Below are 21723 nucleotides of genomic sequence, written 5' to 3' on the forward strand. Positions count from 1 at the left end.
TCTCACCTTTTTATGACTGGATCTTTTATCTCCTCTACCAGTTGCTGTTAGTTTGGTCCTCTGCACAGTGGGAGAGGAGGTGATCAGGCTGGAGCATTGATCACTCCTGTCACTCCCCTGATCACTGGGTTGTTCTAGTGGATCTACCTCATTAGGCACGCGTCTTTCTCCGCCTTCACGCTTCAGCTCTGCAGAGCCATGTTCTTGGTCGATCGGGACTGACTGCCTGTCTCCACCAAGATGTTTGTCCATCAAGTATATACAGATTAACTGTACCTCCTCTTTCCTCGAACCAAAACATTTTGGTCATCTCTTTCTTTTTTCCCATGGTCTTTTCTGTTTATAGAAACTCTCCAAGAATCAGTTATAAAACTAAGGGATGATTCTATCTTGGGAGACCTGTCATGGCAGCTCACTCTCTTAATCACTTTGCACCACAGTTCTTGCCCTAAGGTAACAAGAATTGTTTCGAGCACCCTGCTCGAAAACATACTGCTTTATCTGTGAATCTGATTGCGCTCTTTTCATAGTATCCTAATGAACTTCTGAGGGAATGAATATAAAGTGTGCAAGTAAATGAAAGATTCACAAAGCAGCTAAAAAAAGAAAACGTTCCTTATAAATTGAAAAGTGAAAGTGGTAGGAAACATCGCAGGTTGTTATTCTGATATTCTTGAAATGTCCCAGAAAACAATTGATTGGCTCTTAAATCTTCAATCTTGTTGACCTGTTTGGGGAGACAGGATATTTTTAAATGAATTAATATTATTGAACAATAATCCCAAATCCAGATTCTGAAATGATGATGTATTTAAACATCTGGATCAACATCAAGGTTTCCATAGCAACGAATAAGCCGTCAAGTTGTAAACTAGCTATATCATCTATGGCTGTTCAGAATCCACTTATCAGCTAAGTAGACACTCATTTCTGGTTATGCTTAGACCTACTTCATTACTTTGTTTCCTAATAACTGCTTTGTACCATTTGTGTGCTTTTCATTCACTGTGCTCCTTTACCGTTGGTGTTTGTCCTACCATACTTCATGCTGTTTACAAAGAGGTTTTGCAGAAACCTTCAGAGGTTTCTAAAGCCTAGATAGACAACATTGAGTAGGCAGTGCTTGCACAGGACACCTTTTTTCCTTCCTGGTTTTGGCAGGTAAGAGTGATGCTGGGGGGTGGGGCTCCACTGCATTTCTTACCTATCTTTTCTTAGCTTCCTTCGCCGGTAAGATTTGTATACTGGGGGAAGTTTTATAAAATGAAAAAGGAGAATGCTTTGGAGGATCAAAGAGAGCATTTTCACATTCACTTCTTTTGCCCTTATGAAAGTAGATTATTTTAGGAATGAGCACTTCTCTTTCCTCCTTTCCCCCGCTCTCAGAAGACGGTTGGGATCTAAAAACAGTACCTTTTTTTTCCCACATTCCCATATGTGACATAAGGAATATGTTTATTTTAATTGGCTAAGATTCTTATCTGAGAAAGCACAAGCCAGGGAGGGTATGAAATGAAGAATACAGTATTCTGAGAATGAGGGGGAAATGTACCATGTAGTACTTACATCTTACCCAAAATGTGTCTTTTCTTGGGGCTTCCATTATCATGTGGAGGTAATGTGATGAGGGATTTCTGAAGAGAGACAGATGAAAGAGATTATCCAAGTAACAATCTGAAGATGAGTCATCTCCGTCAATCAGAAAATGTAGTTAAAGCAAGATTTGCTTTAATTGAGAGTTCTTGTTTAATTTTCTTTTGTCTTATGAAATGCTTTATCTTTATCATTTTTGGGGGGAAATAATTCCCTCAGAAAACTTTTGTGCCTTTTTGATGGGTACGGGAGCCCACAATGCATCAATCTATCCTTTCTGGAAGTTCTTTCAAATTCTAGTATCTGGTCTTCAAAAGCCTGGAAGTTCGCCACTATCTTCCTACTTAATCTGAAAGAGTTCCTAGTGGAGTTTAAATAAGAGCTGAGTTTTTCTCCCCTCCTTCCAAATGTTTATAGGGTACTCTTTCTGCCAAAATATTTTGATACTGTAGAAGCACCAGAGAAATCTGGAAGTAGGAAGTTAATCACTTACCTTGTGGGATTAATGAACCCTGCATTCTGTTTCCAGAATTAAGACAGTGTGGAAGGAGGTTTATTAAAGGGTGTTCTTTGGGAATTTGATTTGAAGAAATACATATATGTTTGTTTTTGTTCCTTACCAGGTACAGGAGTCTAAAGCACTTTAATTATGACATCTGCCAAAGTTGCTTCTTTTCTGGCCGCGTTGCAAAAGGCCACAAAATGCACTATCCCATGGTGGAATACTGCACTCCGGTAAGTTAGATTCCTCCCTGACGCGACTTAGTTCACCTGGAAGAAGTTTCAGTTTTGTACGGTCTTACAGATCGTGTGTCACGCTGTGATTTGTAAGTTCCCCAGACGTTGCCCAGCTAAAGTGGCCCCACATTGTAGACTCCGGATTTACCTTATCCCTAGTGCGATGCCTGGCACACGTGGACTGTCGGAGACACTCAACACATATTGTTGGGTGAATCAATAGGTTTTTCTTCTGTTTTCGTGGGTTGTAGGGAAGACATTTTCACGTTTATTTTGCACGTCCCTAGCGGCTGTGTGCAGAGGTGTTACGGCCATGGGGCACGTTGGGTATGGGGTGGGGTAATATAGGTTCCTTAAAATTCGCAATCCACCACTTAAATTAATGTTGCTCACACTTACCAACTAAATGCTAGGTGTTTACCTTTTAAGCTACTCTGTGTGAGATAGGTATTATTTTTATCCCCTTTTTATAGTTGAGGACTCTTGAGATCCTAAGGTTAAAAAATCTTGCCCAAGGTTCTATAATTAAGAGCTGGAGTCGTCTCCTAAGAAGCTGTTTTGGGAAAATGCTCAGTGGCCAGTAGGACTTTGAAAAATCACTGGTGAAATGGAAAGGGCCTGGACTTGGTGGACACAGACCTGGGTGTAAATCTCTTATTCCTTGAACACTAGCTGCTTGCTATTCAAAGTGTGATCTGTGGACCAGCCGCACTGGCATCACCTGCAAGCTTATTAGGAATGCAGAACCTCAGGGCCCACCTTGGACTTTGTAAATCAAAGCCTGCATTTTAGCAGGGTCTGCTGGTGGTATCCAACACATCAAAGTTTGAGAAGCTCTGCTTTAGAGCTTTTCTCTCTTCCATCTTCAGAGTGATTCTCCCAGTTATTTCATTGTCTTCCTCATTTTGCTTCCTTTTGCAAAGGTACTCATTGATGGAGAATGTACCATGCTGTGAATAGAATGGTATTTAGTGGGTGAAACACTAGAGCAATGTGGACAAAATCGTTTTAAAACTACTGTAAAGTGTGGCAAAACGGAAGGTCAACTTTCTGACCTCCAGACTTCTATAAATTACCATCTGTTGGGTAGCCCAGTAGTTGGTATACTTCATTTATTCATCATCCCAACTTATGGAGGTGTTACTGCCCCGATTTCATAGGTGATTGGAGCCTTGGATAGGTAAAGAACTCACCCACGTTAACCCCACTAGTAAATGGCAGGTCTGGTTTCAAAACCGTGTTTTCATGTGATTCCAAAGCCTTTGCTCTCAACTCCTGCTGCTCTTAATTATAATAAAACAAGTGCTCCGAGGCAGAACACTGGAATTGTGCTTTCTCTTGAGAGTATACCCCTTCCCCAAGTCTGATGTCAGCATGATTTCCCTTTCAGACTACATCGGGAGAAGATGTTCGAGACTTTGCCAAGGTACTGAAAAACAAATTTCGAACCAAAAGGTATTTTGCGAAGCATCCCCGAATGGGCTACCTGCCAGTGCAGACGGTCTTAGAGGGGGACAACATGGAAACGTGAGTAGTGGCCAAAGCAAACCAGCCTCTCAGTTGACGTATCTCTGAGCTCCTCTCAGCTGAATACCTTCCTTCACTCCCAAATGCAAACAGTCTCTCCTATTTCTTTCTTTAGATGTACTGTATCTAAAAAGAGAAAAGCAAGCTGATGTTCAGTTGCCATTTTCCATGTCAGTTGTCCCATGACAATGACCTTTTCCAAAAGTTAAACTTTATCTCACAGGGAGTAAGCCACCACGTTCTGGCTCCTAATTACCTCACGAGGCTTGCAAGAAATACGGGACTGTTTACAAATGAGTGATTCCAAGATTTCATTTTGATTTTCCTCCCTTACAAATCAGTAGGCGTGTGTCTTTTTGTATCCGATTGTGTGGTCGTATCTAGTCACTTTTTTCTCCTTGAAAAAAAATATAGTCACAGGAAATTTCTTCACAGTAAGTAGTTATGATTCTCTAGATCAAAATGATGATGTCTTCACCTCGTTTGAACCTTCTCTTCTTTTTTCCATAACTCTGATGGCAATCGCACAACTGCTTTTCTTTTAATTCACTTTTCACCTTTGTCTGGCCGTTGCTTTCCATGGTTCATACTTAATTGCACTTCATTTATTTTGACCTTTCAGTAATTTGTGTGTGTGTGTGTGTGTGTGTGTGTGTGTGTGTGTGTGTGTGTGTGGCTGAGTTTGCCTGTGTCTCTCTTCACCACCTCATTTTTTGTTTTGCAGTCCTGTTACTCTGATCAACTTCTGGCCGGTAGATTCTGCGTGAGTACTTCCACTGAAGGGTGCTGCTACCACCAACACATTGGCTTGCTTGATTTTTTAAAATTTTTGTTCTGTTTGTTTTGTTGAAAGACGTTTTAATTTCCCTTCCTTCATTTCAAAAATGTTTCCCTTGATAAGACTTTGAGGGTGCCGTCCACCACAGATCAGGAGAATCAGTGAGGTTTTCAGGTCCCCACTTGGTCAAATGTAAACCAGCAGAAATCCTGGCCTGGAGTTCAAATTAACATCAAAGGAATTGTTGGGTTGTTAGTTATATTCCTGGGAGACACGTTTATATATTCTTTCATTATACGCAGGGAAGAGCCTTCTGATTACATAATAACATTCTGTAGCCATATTTCTAGAGATTTAATGCTTTAGGACCTTCAAAAGGATGACGGTTTACTCTTTAGGGCCTGTTATAAGTGGACTATTTAAAAGCAAAATTTGTTTCATGGTATGATGTTGAGTATGGTTGAATAATTTCAATTAGACACGTGGACTTTTTATCAGGTAATGCCATGCTATTGGACCAGTGTTTATATACATGAGTTTCTCAATTTTGACCTAAACTCACTTTGCTCTCTTCTCCAAGCTAAATACCCAGCTCATAAACACACATTTACACTGGAAGGAAAGTGTACTGTAGTCTTTGTTATTATTATTGGGGTGTATTATTAATACTACTGATACTAGATATCAACAGTTAATTGATTTATCTCAGAGTTTATAACGTCATCAGAAAACTCCTTTTAGAGTCCGTGATTGAAATATCAGCAAACAAAGTGTGCATTGTTTTAAAGTTGTATTGTGCGGGGTTTTTATAACAAAATTTTGGTATTTCAAAGTGTACTTTATTAAAATATTTATTTAAAGTCAGACAGCTCTATTATATATAAGAAGGTAATGACCAATTTGGAAGACGGGCTTATATAAGAATTCAGTTTATTTTTATTGGGTCTTTTTTATTCCACCATGTAATTTAATTTAAAGTAGGTCTTTTTTTAAAAAAAAAATCCTGTAGTGATAAATGCAAACTATTAATTGAAGTTGGTTTTAAGTCTTTTATGGCCTAAAGGAAGTATAACACTTTCCTTTCTTTTGTAAAGCTGCATTATTGTGCCCTTTAATTTTGAGATATGGTACCTCTACCCGATTTCTTTAATCATCATGCTTAAACAACTTGGGGAGTTATTTAGATTCAGTTATGTTCCTTGCTATTGGTGCTTATTTTCCCTGTTCCAGGTAGTCTATTTGTTTATAGAAGGTAAAGCCTTTCATAAATTAAAAAAAAAAAGTTTACTTGGTATACTGAAATTCTCAGCTTGATTGGATCCTGATAAGCAAATAGAACTTATCCCGACACAAAGTAATCTAACCAACTGACCAATCCAAAAGAAAAATATGCTAAAGGTTAATGTTTTAAAACACATAGAGGTAGCACAACGTAATAAAGAATAACTAACTAGAGGAAGAAGTTTACTGTATACATAAGCTAATGAGAAAAATTCATGACAGTTTAATGTAACTTATTTTAAGTAGAGGGTGTTTGTCTGTCTTAAATTTTGAAGAACTTTAAAATTGATAACATTTTTTTAAAAAATATCTTCTCTAACAACTGAAACCTAGCCCCACTTAGCCTTTTTATAAAAAAAATATGCTAGATTATTCAGAAATAGTGGGAAATTCTAACTTTGAGGAAGAAAACAACCCCAGCAGGCTAAAGTCCCTGTAATACCAATAATTTTATTAAAGTCTTTACTCATGGGATGGTAAATAATTTATAAAATGAATTGTAAAGCTATTCTATTCACGCAGAAGAGCCAGGTCCTGAGGTGTTTTATTTTGCGAGAACTCTATCCAATGTTAACAAATCCTGTGACGATGACAGCATTTAATCCATTCAGTATGGATCACAGAATTTGAAAGTTTACTGAGATACAGATCTTTTGTTTTTCCTTAGAAAAAAACCCTTATTTGCCTGCATTTGTCATTTTATTTGAAAGTAAACCTAGCATAAACCTTTTATATTGTTTGTCCACAAATGAGACAGTCGAACAATATCCTTTGAGCTGTTCTGCTTTGAAAACTTATTAATGGAGTTGTCACAAAAGAGAAAATGGTGGTGGGTGGGATGGAATTGGCCATTAGCAGTAATGGGAAGAGTAGGAAGAATCCTTTTGGGGGTATATCATTTTGTATTTAGGAAGTGAGAAGGGAGAACAGTATTCTTACCTTCTCTTGGAAAAGCATTTTAGAAGACGTTGCATTTAGTTTTGTTTCTGGACTACGTAGTTTTGTACTTTTACTAATTCTTGATTTTTAAATGAATCTTCTCTGACCAGTATTCCCTTTTGGTTCATTTTCTGGTTTAATAAGTACCTCCGTTAGTGTATATCTATATTTTTTAGATTGCTTGGTTATTACGAGTTCTTGAGCTTATGCATGCTGTCTTAGGTGCTGTGTACATTCAGAAGAAAAATAACGTGGAAGTATCCTCAAGGCTAAGAATGAAAGCTCTGCATAAGATTTTCTGTTTCAGATTTGATTCAAGTATTTTGCATTTACATGCCTAGCTTTCTCCGTGTAGTTATGCTCCAGGGTCTCATGTGTTCTTCTCTGCACTACCAAGGTAGCAACTGTTACAAGGGGAAACACTAATATATTTTCCTCGATGGTGGGCTTTTAGCTTATAAGAAGTATGCAATCGAAAGACTGGTCTGTTCCAGAAGATAGGGCTTATAAACTAAGGAATCCAGGTACTCAGTTATCTCGACCTGCAGTGAATATTTCAAAACAAACGTTAGCATTTTTTTCTAATAATGGGCTGTTCCAGGGTTCTAAGAAATTAGCAGATTATCTCCAAAACTAGAATGAAGATTCGCCTGGAGGTCTTTGGATCTGCCTAGTAAATTGGGTAGTCATCCTTCTGTTTCCTCATGACAGTTTAAGCATCTTCGTAATTCATTCCAAATTTGATCATGGTGACACTTGACCTAGACAACTTTGGTTTCATAAATAAGACATTTATCTCTCAGGCAAGACTTCAGTTCCCTGGTTATTTGCTGTAGTGCGCTGTAATCATCTTATGACTGTGTGTCTTCCTTAAGAAGTATAGATTTCTAGCACATTTCCTATGTAAGCCTAGGTAACTACACGTTTTTCTTTCTTTCTTCTTTTTTTTTGTTTAATGTAAGAAAAAACAGACATATTCTTCTTAGTGTCCTGACCAAGTCCTTGAATGCTGCTTAGACATTGGACTAAACTAATCCTTACTGAATAGGTTTCTGTTGACTTTTTGATTCATGCCTTTACCTAAGGGCTTTCTGTGTCAGGAGAGAAATGGAAGCGACCTTTTGTCCTATTCCAGTTAAAACAAAAAAGCCCAAGCCCAAACTGGTTTTCAGAACAGATGGATTTTTTCCTAAGGTTAATCTAAAAGATACTATAAAAACTTCAAGGCTAATTAAGAGATCAGATATGAAAAGGTGAAAACATGTCAACCCTACCAAAATTCTCGTCTGTGAAGCCAAAAAAAGTAGGTTTTTATACCCCCAAAGTAAATAGACTATACCTGCTAATCCTTCTCTCTTGTTTTCCCCTCTGTATATAAGCACACAGTATCCCTAATAAGAAATATTTCCGATATTGACGTCCTATTGAAGTTAGTCATTCTTTTTAAAACATCACATTATAATTTAGGGCCATTGAATTTTGCTTTATGAAGTAGTAATACAGTCCCGCTGCTAAACTGGTACATGTATTCCTTCTTTACAAAATTGCACAAACTGAGACATCTTGATAACGTGGAATCTTAAGTAGTCATGGACTGGTGTGGCCTCTTTGGAACTAATATCGTTAACTGCAAATTTACTAGGCAAATGTACAGTTTCCGTTCAATAAGAAGGCAGCTGATAAATGGCACAGGTGTAAACTGTTTAAAATTTTAAACCACATACTGCTAACACAATTTCAGCACTCTAGGATATGAGACGTTACAAGACAGGAGGACAAAATGTCACGTAGAGATTGTCTCCCCCGACCTTTTCTATAATTGAAACTTTCCAGAGAAGTTTTTGATCTCTCTTTACGGCTTTTGAGAAAAGCAGAAGTATGAGAAATCATCTCTCAAACCTGGATTCTAAATACTTGATGATATCTAAGATACAGGAACAGCTAAACGTGTACATTAGCCATAGTATTAGACTAAAAGCATTCTAGGCCATGTATATAGAACATAACTGTGTGGTGGGGGTTTTTTCTCCATTAATGGATGGTATCTGTGACTAATAACATTTTCTGCCTTATAGGCCTGCCTCGTCCCCTCAGCTTTCACACGATGATACTCATTCACGCATTGAACATTATGCTAGCAGGTATGAGACTAGTTGAATGCCAGGCAAATATTGATTGAAATAACTAACCAAGGAAAGCTAACCTATATTAATTTTAAGCGAATCTTTTCTTTTTCCCCAATCTTGTCTGATTTCTACTAATCAGCTTGCCCTCTAACGTGCATGCCATTCCACTGCATGTTGGTTTTGGACACCGGTAAGAGCATCAGCGCAGAACAGTCTCCCCTAAACATTCCTGATAGCTTTGTTATGTTTTATATACTGAGCACGTGTAATCAATTGACTTAGAACTCATCTAACCTTCGTAGAAAACTGCTAGACCAGACATAAGTATATGAAGAAATTATACTGTGTTATATAGAGACTATGAAAGCACTGGCTTTCCATTTCTGTGTGTATTTTCCATAATATGCTGTAAAGAAGAGAATCACTCATTTTCCTAATCCCTGGACCTTTCTGTCCCACTTCCTTTGTGTTTGAGGTAACTCTTATATCTAAAAACGAAATTGCTGATTGTAAGATATGCTTGTTAAATAAATCCATAAGAGTTTGGTTCACTTTTAAGTTGTAAAAAGACTTTATTATTGTTTGAGGTGAAGGAGGTGTTTGAAGGTAAAAAGCGGCAGAATGTATAGAGAGCTTACTGTGAATCTATCTTTTATCAATAGTCTAACTGCTGAACATGTTTATCAACCGTAGGAAGTATTAACTAGCTATATATAATTCTGTCTTCAGTGGAAATCTTTAATTGTCTTAAAAAACACATGGGATAGCGTAAAGTACGGAGTGTATTTGTTGTTAGGGAAGCTTTTCTCGTGAAAACAAAGGCCTCTTCTCAGTGAAAGGAAGATCAATCTGTGAAGGAAAAAAATACAACTTCTCTTGTCATCTGCAGCGTAAGTGTAAAGCTACTTAACTAGCTGTGGTCCACCACTCACTGCCTCAGACGGTTAGGCCAACGCACACATCCTTTAATATGAAGGATTCCTTTCTCCTCTTGACATGATTTATCCTTTAGTTTTCAGGAATGTTCGATTAGGTCTTGAATAGATTCTAAGAAGTCACATAAGTTTTAATGAGCTTTTACGTTTTTTATCAGGCTAGCAGAAATGGAAAACAGCAATGGATCTTATCTAAATGATAGCATCTCTCCTAATGAGAGCATGTAAGTATCCTGTCTCTTTTTACAAAATGTTCCTGACCATGAAATTGCTTTGAGGGATTTAGAGGCAGGCTAGCGCAGAAGATAGGAATTAGCGTTTATATTCATTTGATCTTTCAAGGAGACTTTCATTTACTTTTTTTTCTTTAACTCTTGACAACCCGACACAGAATGAGCTCATCCAAATTGTGGCATTATTGGTATTCCAGATGTTCCAAAATGTTCCAAAACATTTTGCCTTACTCTTATTTAATGCCATACTACCACAAATGGCAGGGCCCCAAATACTTAAACTGTATTAAACGTTTAAGCTCTGACCAAACCTGCCGGATGTTTAAAGGGATTAGATATTAATTTTTAAAGCGATGGCTAAGTAGTGTTTTCTCCACTCGTGGGGAGTAGAACTATAATCTTGGTGTAGTTGCACTGGCATTCCCATATGGTAGGCTAGATGGGCGTTTTCCTTTAGAGATCCTACCTAGTAGATTTTTGTGATTTAGCGTCTTCAAGAGCTAAGTCAAGTGAGGCTATCTTGTGAAGGGTTTCAGAAGAAGGAGTACAAATTGAGGTCACGGTTTTGTAGTGGGATGATGAGCCAGGCCTGTCAAATTTAAGCAAGGCGAGAGAGCGGTGCTCAAAGTGGCGGAGAACACAGCTATGGCAGGGAAACAGAGGCTTCATTACAGAGTAGGGGAAGTATTCACAATAAGGAATCTTGCCGTGAACCAAGAGGCTGAGGTTGGAGGGAGAAGACTGAGAAGCAAATATGGAGGACAAAATAAGGATCTGCTAACTGAATGGATAATTTAGGGAGATGAAATCTAGTCAAGGTACAATAACGTTTTTAGTTTGACAAGTTACGGATGTCTCACCACTTTGTCACAGAGAATCTAGGCAAAGGGAAAATGGTAAATTTATCATATGTAGTTGGTGTGGCAACCCAAAGTCACACTCAGATGAGAAACAGGCTTTATAAGGATTAGACTGAAGGAAGCAGTATCCAAGTGGCATTTATACATAACTGGTTATTGAAGACGTGAGAATAAGTCATCTCATCTGGTACATAAAGATGATCAAGGTAATAATAAAGAATAAAGTCAACACTCAGCCATTCATGTATGACTTACGTTACTTAAAAGAAAACAAAACAGCCTTTTCCCCCAAACATAACTATGGTGCATTCTCTTTCTTAGCTGTGGGGAAAAGTATTAATAGTATTAATATATAAACTACTTTGACAGAAAAATATGTAAGCAAAGAATCAACGAAACGTAAACAACCTGAACGATTTGCTTCTTGGGGGCACCGATTTGAATATTAGAAGCTCTAGCACGTTCACGGTAATTCAAGTTGTACCTGTATAATAATGGCTGCCATTCACTGACTGCCTCAGAAGACAGTAAGAGAAGTTGAATTATAACTATGTGTTGTAATTAAACATGGGAAGTCCTAGCAATCAAACTGCAGAATTGGGGAAGAGAGCTAACAAATTAGGTGGTCACAACTGCTTTCGTTTTATTTTTCAACGAAAGAGGGCATAAAATCCATTTTGACTCAACGTTGGATGGTAATGTCATATCTTAGGGGCAGATCTGGGCAAGTGGTTTGGTAGATTGGTTGACTTCACTTAAATGTTTGCTTTTAACACCCAATAATTATTTTAATTTTAACTTACCAACCAATTATCTGCCTTGATGCACCAAGATCATTTAAATTAGGAGGATTTTTTTCCCCTAAATCTGAAAGTTTTTCAACTCAGAGGACATAGAGATGAGAAAAGGAATTTAAAGGGGTGTGGAGAGGGAAAAATTAACGTATCATCTTACTGATATGTAGCCGGAAGCGAAGGGATTTAGCCTGTCACTAAGAGCAGAATGAAGTTCTTATAACTCGGAGGTGCACAGGCTTTTCAGGAGCTGGGGGCGATGCATTCAGAAAATAATTTCTTCTGTGTATGAGAGAGTTCCTAGATACGAGGAAGGATTGCAGCTTCCTCCCAACGTATAAGCCTTTGGCCTCTTTGTCCCCCAAGGTTAGTCTTTGAAAAGCTGCTCTGAGGAATGAGTTGTTCAGTCCTCTTGTATTAGTCACCTTAATGGCTTTTTTTCCCCTGCCAATTTTTGTTTTTCTATCTAAACAATAATTGAATGAAATAGTAGTCATTTTTATCTGTAGTTTCATTATTGTTATCATCCTGCCTCTGTGGGGTTTCTAAGTTGAAACTGGCTTACCAAAGCAACACTTTTCACTTGCATTGCTTTCCACTTAAGAAAATATTTACTCTCTTATTTTAACGGCTTCAGTTTTTTCCTGGTCAGTATCAACAACACAGTGGGTGAGTGAACAGATTGTCTTGACAGGCTTGGTAGCAAAAGCGTTATACAGCCATTATTACGTCTCTTAATATTTACTAACGATTGATGAAACCGTCAACGTAGAGTCCCAGTGTTACTGCCATTCTACCATTCATTTACCCACGTAAACAGGCCAGCCAGATTCAATGGAAAATCTGAGCCAGAAACACTTGGAATTGTCTCCAACAGGATGGTAGACCACAACTTCAGGAGTATCACAATGTCTTTAAAAGCAGGAAAAAGGGTCTAATTAATTGTTAAGAGCAAATAACTGTTTCTGTTTTTAAAATACACACCCAAGTCCCTGACCCCCAAGGCAAAATAAGGGGGGAAAAAACCAAAACCTTTGATTTTATTTTCCAGAGATGATGAACATTTGTTAATCCAGCATTACTGCCAAAGTTTGAACCAGGACTCCCCCCTGAGCCAGCCTCGTAGTCCTGCCCAGATCTTGATTTCCTTAGAGAGTGAGGAAAGAGGGGAGCTAGAGAGAATCCTAGCAGATCTTGAGGAAGAAAACAGGTGAGTTTTCTTTCTAGCTTTGTCATTGGTATGCAGAGTGCATACACTTGCGCACATAGAAAAGTGCCAGGAATCTTCACTTAGAGTCATTTTATGTCTAATTGTTTTCTCCAATAATCTGTTTAGCTCCGTTTACAGATTCTCTCTCTCTTTTTTTTTTTTTGTCATCCGAAAGAAGAAAATGAATGCAATAGCATAAGTAAGAACTCATATAGTAGGTGTTAAAGGAATGAATGCTGATGGTGGTATTTGATTCGTTGCATGCGTTTCGGAGGCTTTGATTTTATGTTTGAGAATAGAATTTAAGAACAAAGTAGGTCATTTAATTTTATGATGACATGATTTGTACGTGTGTTTGGCCATATTGTCTATCTCAAAGCATTTGAGCAAGTAGACTCATTGGTCATATTTGGGAATGAATTAGTTCATCTTAGTTTCCATCATCAAATACAGCGGTCATTTATGCACACTGTCCTAGCAGACTAGTGAGACAATTCCAGTTGTCAGTCATCGCCTGAAAAACATGTCCATGGAACAAGAGCAGAAATTATAGAAGTAAAAGAAAATTTCCTAATGACTGCACAGAGGACAAAGATGTAAAAATCTGGTATATTGGGGGATGTCAGGATAATGCAAATCATTGGACTTTTACTTTTGTATTACGTTTATTATATCACAGGTCCCTTGCTTAAGAAAGGCTTTCGCACATGATCACTTCTAACTCAGTGTGCCTTCCTTAGACAGATGCCACCAGGCGAGTCTTTAAAGAGCAAATGCTCAAACCTGTGGGACTTGAGTACTTTCATCTCTTTGGTTTAGCCCAAGGCACAAGGACCTCTTAATCGAGGCAACACAGTATGTCTGAGAACCAGTGCCCTCGGGGGGTATGTCACCTCAAGATGAAAAGGCAAATTGCCATTCATCCATTGCTTTCTCCTGCCACTGGCCTCTTTCTAGCTCTCTGTACCTCTGACCTATGGCCAGAGCTCCTTATCTGGTCGGCTTCCCTTTGTCTCTTTCTCGCCCCTCCAATAAATCCTCCATGCTGGCTGTAGTTGTGCATCTCTCCAGAACCAAGACCCAGCATGGCATTGTTCCTTCACTGGATTTCTGCATCGTTTAAAAAACCTAGCTGCTCAGCTGGGCATTTTAAACCTTCCACAGTTTTCTCTTGACCTGCTTTTTACAACTTCATCTTCTTTTGTACCTGTTGTGGCTGCTGTTTCTGAATGCATCCTGCTCTCATCCACTTTCCGGGTCGAGCTCAAGCTTGCGTCTCAGCCTAGCTACTAACCCCCATCGCTCCACTGCCATAGCTGGCAAAGGAGTCCTTCCCATCCTCCATGCCCTTGCTCAGAATGATTTTCCCCACAGAGCCCTGTTAGATCCCGGCATTTGCAAGTAATCTATCATATTTGACTGTGTTCTCAGAATACTTTGGACCTTTCTCAGAGACCTGTGTTTCAGTTTGCTTTTTGATCAGTTAATTCCCAATGCTTCCCTCTAATGGAGACAGTGAATGCCTTTGGAATAAGGCCTGTGTTTTAATCCTCTTAATGTCCCCTATGGTACCTAGCACAGTGTGACTATTTAATGGGTTCTCCAGAAATGTTTGGTAAAAGCCTGAGTTAAGAATACAGAGGGGATGCCACACACATACCATTCAGGAGGTAATACTGAACATTCTGTGGGTTTGGGCCTTATCTGTAAGACTGGCAATGAACGTCATGGTAGATAAAACCTTTCCCTCTACTTTATTGAGTACCATTAGTATTCATTTATGTTAAGTGTTTAATTATTTTAGGGGTCAAAGTCAAATAGGAAGAAAAAGTTGGTATTGGCATTATAAATAGAATTTGATGTTACCCAGGAATAGAAATATTTTTGTACAATATGATTGTCCACTGTGTAATGTATCTTTCCATTTCATTGGTCAAGAGTTCTGTCTCGGTTATTATTACTACACTTGCCCTCCACACCCTGACGACCAGGCCAAAGAGTGCTGGTGAAGAGTACTTGGAACTATCATTTGTATATCATTTCGTCATTTTCAGAGCACTTTAATGCATTTTGGGTCATTTAATCTTCCTAAAAGCTCTGTGTAGAAGATGGATGAGAAAATGCAGGTTCAGAGAGGTTCAAACGGCTTGACCCAAATTTCACAATCAGCCAGTGGCAGAAGCAAATCCAGATCCAGATTTTCTGACTCAAAATAGCCAACTGTGCCTTGCACCAGAGCCTAAAGAAGAGTCATCCTATGTATATATCATTTATGTAGAATTGTGCATTCTATGTAAATATCATTTATGTAGAACTGTGGCACATTCCATGGAATGTACCTTTACTTGAGGGAATATTTTTAGGACTACATATGAACAAACCTGTCCATCGACTTGTGGTACAGTGATCACCAGTTTACCCTGAAAGGTATCCAAGACCATTCCCCAGGAATGACATGGTTTATTCTCTGAAAGAAAGAAAAAATAAATTGCACCAGGCTGCTTAGAGCTCCAAAATGAAGAATCTGCTACTGGTGCACGTCTTTCTGTAAGTTACCTTGACCCTCAAGTAAAGGTCAGGATGAGCTTCCTCCTTTCTCTCTCTACTTTGTCAGATTTTCACTTCCTACCAAATCCCAAGAAACGTCTCTGCAGAGCTCCCCTCCTGAAGGTAGCCTCTGGTTTTCTTTGCTCTGTCCTCTCCTGTCTTCCTGCAGTTCTTCTCAAAGAAATTCAGAGCCGTAGCTTTGTCTTCATGATCCTTGAGTTCAGTGTTGCTTAAAGGAGCCTGTAATTCACCATTTCCTTTCCTTCCTCTCAGAGAACCCGGGAGGTCATTAGATGTCCCCTGTCCGTGCCCGCCAGCCTAGCTATATTTCTCTAGTCAAATTGGCTACGTAATTTGACAAACACAAGCAGACATTTAGAGCAAATGGGAGAGGATATTTAAAACTGAGAGTATCCCATGTCCTTTGGACACACGTCTGTGTGTACTTCGTGTTCCTTTATCCTGTAGCAAGGGCTTATCTCCACATGACAGTTAGCAAGGGCAAGAGGCTTGAAAAGATCCCCATTCCTGACTAGATGTTTATTGAATTCTGTTATTCGTGACACCTCCCCACCATCCCCTTGGAAAACTGAAATTGGCTAATGAGGAAGTGTCTCAAGGATATCTTATCTCTGTCTTTCGAATTCCATTTCTCCCAGTTGTTGCCACCTAGCATTCAATAAATACTTGTTGAATAAGTTAATGAATAAATGAATTGAAGTGAGGCTGAATTTACTTTCATTGTAGCACTCATGCATGTACTTTTGGCTAAAATTCTTTGTACGTCCTAATTTCATAGAGGAAAGCCTTTTGAAAGCTTTTCTTGTGCTTGCTTTTCAGAATACTTCGCATTTTCAAACTTCTTTGATGAGCACCAAGCCTTGCTTTGTCATAACTTTAGAATGTTGAGAATTCATTTTCCAAATCCTAAGCCCCGTGTGTCTCCCCCCACTGGCTTTCTCTGATTCTTGGCTTATGCCACAAAGATAAGGCGAAAGCTCTGAGCAAAAGCTAAGTCTGCCTCTCAGTTTTCTCGATAGGGTCTCTCGTAAATTTGGGTGACTAGTGACTTTTCACTTCTGCATAATGTTTCTCCCTCATACCGCAGATAATTCTGATTCACCTGTTGGGTCGAGACCAGTTGGATGTCGAGAATTTGCTCTATTGTGCGTCCTTAGCATTGCAAACTCCAAGTTCACTTTTGTCCTGCGTACAGGACAGCCTGCAATCTGCTGACTTAAATCTGTAGTGACAAATTTCGATGTATTTTTCTCTGCACTAAGTGAACTCAGACTTGCTCTGAAATTCTAGGTATGACCCTAGCAATGAAAAGGTAGCCTTTATGAGAGACAAAACCTCATCGTCATTCTGCTGCCGGCGCATCAAATTGATTAGATTGTTCCCAAGTCTAAAAGGAGGGTAAATACTAAGCTGATTTACTGTGAAGTCTAAAGTTAATTAAAATTGTTAGTAGATGTTTTAGGACGACAGAGGATCCTGAATTTTTAGTACCCGCTAGGTACCTTTCATATGTCTTGTTGTTGGGCAACCAGTCATGATGCAGCCTAAGTGTGAGTTTTCCCTTGATCCTTTTCACTCCTCCAGTGGCTATGCGGGATTGTAAATGTTATATTCAGAAAAACTCTGGATGGGTTACTTACACCACTGAGTTAAACTAACTGGCGATCGTCATCCCGGTGCTTTCCCTTGTAAATGACGTGATGACTGGGCCCGAGGCTCACAGTTTTCAATGTTCGCCGTCTCAGGACGTCTTTATTCCACGTTCCTTCCTTAGGTCTTTGTGTGAGTCTCACGTGATGGTGAGGAGATGGCCAAGATGAAGGGAAGCCGAAGCGGGTCAGGAGTGGGCATTCCGAGCTGAGCGAGGAGCATAAACAAAGGTGTCAGGGAGGGACAGCACAGGATGCTTGGGGAACCGCAAACAGTTGCGCGACCTCTGTAATTAGTCCAGGATGGGAGGAGATGAAGCCGGACAGGTCGGCAAGGCCAGGTGGGGAATGACAAGACCAGGTGGGGAGGGACAAGGACGCGGTGCGGTGCGGTGCTGTGTGGGGGCCTCCTCATGTAGTACAGGGAGCCTCCCGGGGGTGAGCCAGGAGCGATGCTGTTAGACTTACACTTACATGTGTGACTTGGGCAGCTGGGCGGAGGTTGGGGGGACTTTGAAAAGCACAGGCCTGGAAGAAGGAAGTCAGATGGGGAGGGAGCATGGAAGCCCAGGAAAGAGATGATAAGGGCCCACAGGAGGGTATTAGAAATGGGGAGGATGGGCTGAATCTGAGGGATATTTTAGGGGAGGGGAGGGGCGGGGTGTTTGGCTGGCTGGTTGGGCGGATCTGGGGAGGGAAGGAATGAACCCCAGTTCTGGCGGGTGCAGGGCGAGACCACGGTTGTTGGCAGCTGGGACTGACAACTCAGGAGGAGCAGCAGCAGGGTCGTCCTTCAGTTCAGCAGGATTTACAGAGGGCCTTCCTCAAGGTCAAGTAGCTGGAAGATGGTGCATGGGGTGCAGGAGACGTTGAGTTTGAGGTTCTGGTGGCATACCCACGGACAAATGTCTGACGGTGGGAAATGGAACTTTGAAGCTGGAAGGAGGGGTGTGGGCCAGAGATAACAGATCTGTGAGTCCCCAGCTCATAACTGGTAGTCGAAACTGAGAGTCAATTTATCTACCCAGGGAGCACGTGGCAGAAGGGGAACAATGGGCTTGGTAAAACTCTAGAAGATGTAAACATTAAACTGTTTATAGAATTCCCTTTATTGTTTAATAGGTAATCCGTGCACATTATATGAAATCCAAAGGGTCGGAAAGGCACGTAGAGAAAAGTGAGTCTTTCTCCAACCTCGTCCCCTGGCTGTCGTGCTCCCAGCGCTGGGGGCTGCCCGCTTTACTTCTTTCTCGTGTAATCTTTCAAAGATATTCTCTACATACGCAAATATTTTTGTGGTTGTTGGAATTATTTCACACAGTACCATGTAGTGTTCACTCTGGTCTTTTCGTTCTACTTAAAGATCCCTAATTACACACGCTGGAGGAATATCCCAGAAGAAGAGGGGAAGAGAGCTTGGGAATGATAGCGTTTTCCCAGAGGAGGCAAGAGGGAGAGGGGCACAGGGACACAGGAGGAGGCATGGTTTTGAACGGGAGAAGGGCCACCTCTGAAAATCATGTTGTAGGTGACGAAGCCGGGGTAAGGAATGGGGGTGGGGAAGATAACAGTGAATGTTAACTGTCCAGTACACATCATTGGGAATCAGTAGAGACTGATGCTCATAGCTGGTCTACACATTTTTTTAAGTTGAACTGGGGGGAAAAGAGTCGTGTATGAGAAAGTTAATGAATCTGGGCCCTCATGCCACTTGGCAATACGAGCCCCCAAAACACAGGGCTACAGAGCCTTTTTAGAGAAAGGGAACTACTTTTCTCATATAAATCAAACCGACAAGGTCTTTCATGGCCAGAGGAGCTGCCGTATGAAGAGAAGCTGAAGGGCATACCCACTGCATTTAATAAGGTGTGCAGGAGTCAGCCGCCCCCGCTCTAGGCAGGCAGGGACGACAGTTACATGGGGCGGGGTCACCATGATTCCCAGGCTCAGTTTCTAACTAAGCCACCCAATAGCTACATTTCCTTCAGTGTATCCTGAGTTAATCGAAGCTTGTGGACGGATGACCCGAGTTCTCCCTCTTTTTAACTGTCTTGTTATACTAAATGTATTAACGTTGCCTTAAACCTTTTCGGGGAGCAGCATGAGGTTTTCTTTTTTAGAAGAAAATTTTATTTTTCACAGTAGAGACAGTTTGAATATTCATATTATGAATTCTCTGTAAACACACAAACAAAATTTAACTTGGAATACAGGTAGCCGCGTATAATCTTTTTTTTTTAATTGAAGTATAGTTGATTTACAAGACTGTGTTTCAGATGTACAGCACAGTGATTTGGATATATATGTATGTGTATATATTTTTTTCAATTCTTTTCCATTATTGAATATAGTTCCCCGTGCTATACAATAAATCCTTGTTGTTTATTCTGTATATGGTAGTGTGTACCTGTTAATCCCATACTCCTAATTTATACCTCCCCCCCTCCCCTTTGGTAACCATAAGTTTGTTTTCTACGTGAGTCTGTTTCTGTTCTGTAAATAAGTTCACTTGTACTCTTTCTTAAATTCCACATATGAGATATATAATATTTGTCTTTCTCTAACTTCATTTAGTATGATAATCTCTACGTTCATCCATGTTCCTGCAGATGGCATTAGTTCATTCATTTTTATGGCTGCGTTATTCCGTTCTGTGTGTGTGTGTGTGTGTATGTATATATATACACATGTGTGTGTGTATACACACACACACACACACACACACACCCCCCCCACATCTTTATCCATTCATCTGTTGATGGACAACATCATGAAGTTTTAAGTGCAAATACTCAATCTATTTAAATGGGGAATATGTTTTTTAAAGACTGGAGTTATCACTCGATTTTAGGGTCCTCTGTCTTAGATGTCTTGGAAATCATAACAAAAACTCGTCTGGTGAGTTTAGATCTTGGCATAGGAAATTGGATAGTCATGAGGACTGCTTCATCCCACAGAAAAACTGACGTACCCCTCTGGTGATAACAGTATTCACAAGTTATTGGTACAGCTGCCATCTTCCTAGAGCAAGCAGGATAAAAGCTGAAGTTCTTACAATCCAATTTCCCTTTTTAGATCCTCCATGAAGACCCTCATCCTTCTTTTGGCTTTTGTTACCAGACCATCCTGCTACAGTAGAACTGACTGTAGTCTTAACTTTCTTTAGTTACTTTCCAGGCCTGAGGATATCATTCCATTCAATTCAACAGCTAGTTAGTGAATGCTTAATGTGTTTTTCAAACAGGACTACAAAAAGGAATAAGCCTTGGTTCTTACCCTCATGGGGCTCAAACTTTAATAAAAAGACATTCAAATATAAACAATTATAACCCAGTGTTGCAAGTGCTCTGAGGGCACAGAGGTGAATGACTAATTCTGTCGGAGGGATTGGGGAGACTTTCACAAAGGGAGGTGAACATAAAGGCTGAATAGCAGTTTTCCAGGCTGAGAGAGGGCGTAAGGTTGAGCCTTGCAGACTGTTGGGGCAGTGAGTTATGTGTGGCCAGAGCACAGGATGAAGAGAACCAGAGAGTAGTGGAATGGTAGGTGGAGACCACTGTTTAAAGGGCTTTACATGTCAGACACAGGAGTTTGGACTGTATCCTATAAGCAGTTGAACAGTGAAGGCTTTGTGAGGAGGAGAAGATTTAGCAAAATAATTGTAAGCAGGGAGCTAAAGCCATGGAGATTGGTAGAAGGATAGTGCAACAGTTCATTGAAATATGGCCAGGTTCTTAACTAAGGATCTCTTAGGCAAGTGAAGAAGTGATAGAGAAATGGGAAGTCGCTGGATGAATGAGGCCAGAGCAGATGGGAGAGGAAGGAATTGGGTGGTATGAAATTTTTCATCAGGGAACTGGGAAATGGTCATTAAAAAAACAATATCAATAACAACATAGCACACACAAGAAAAGCTACTGATTGGCCAAGGTCAATGGATAGAGAAAAAGAACTATGTATTGCGCATGCTGAGTTCTGTTTGCCCAAGGAGATTCAAGTGGAAATTGCCTATATTGATTTTATGTATTCACTTTCCAAAAAGGATTTAAAAAAAAAAAAAAACATAGCAGTAAGATTCCTGTAGTAGAAATAGTAAATCAGTGAACGTAGTGGGGATTAACTTAGTTGATATAATTGAGCTTGAAATTTAGTTTGAGGTTCCCTGCAGGCAGGGGGAATAAGAGGAAACAGTGATTTGTCTATCTCTCAATATTGGATGAAAGAAGCGTGAAACTTTCTAAGGAAACAGCATAGTTTTCCTGGTTCTAAATTAACAATAACAGCAAAAACAAATAGGTGTCATTTGAGTGCTTGCTGTGGACCAAACCTGTTCTGAGTATATGTAAGATCCTATTCAATCCCCACAACAACCCTATGAACGAGAGGCTGTTTCCCAAATAAAGACTCCATGACACAGGGTATGAAGGACACGCCACACGGCTAGCAAGGAATAGGGCCTGGATTCAAACTCAGGCATTCCTGGACTCTTAGA

General features: G+C 39.9%; 1 protein-coding gene across 7 annotated transcripts in view; it reads left to right on the plus strand.

Annotated features, from left to right (window-relative positions):
• The window catches only part of DMD (dystrophin), a 2128065-nt gene that overhangs the window by 2055950 nt on the left and 50392 nt on the right, over nt 1-21723 (plus strand). For 4 of the 7 annotated variants that reach the window (XM_067723245.1, XM_067723244.1, XM_067723248.1 and 1 more), the window contains 6 exons: nt 2217-2328; nt 3722-3858; nt 4583-4621; nt 8932-8997; nt 10076-10141; nt 12856-13014. In XM_067723245.1, the coding sequence (XP_067579346.1) occupies nt 2217-2328; nt 3722-3858; nt 4583-4621; nt 8932-8997; nt 10076-10141; nt 12856-13014 (579 nt within the window). Of the gene's footprint in view, nt 1-2216; nt 2329-3721; nt 3863-4582; nt 4622-8931; nt 8998-10075; nt 10142-12855; nt 13015-21723 lie in introns of those variants that run through there. The other 3 variants (XM_067723249.1, XM_067723247.1, XM_067723250.1) reach the window with 2 other exon arrangements.

Source organism: Pseudorca crassidens, chromosome X (genome assembly GCF_039906515.1).
Source record: "Pseudorca crassidens isolate mPseCra1 chromosome X, mPseCra1.hap1, whole genome shotgun sequence".
Lineage (NCBI taxonomy): Eukaryota > Metazoa > Chordata > Mammalia > Artiodactyla > Delphinidae > Pseudorca > Pseudorca crassidens.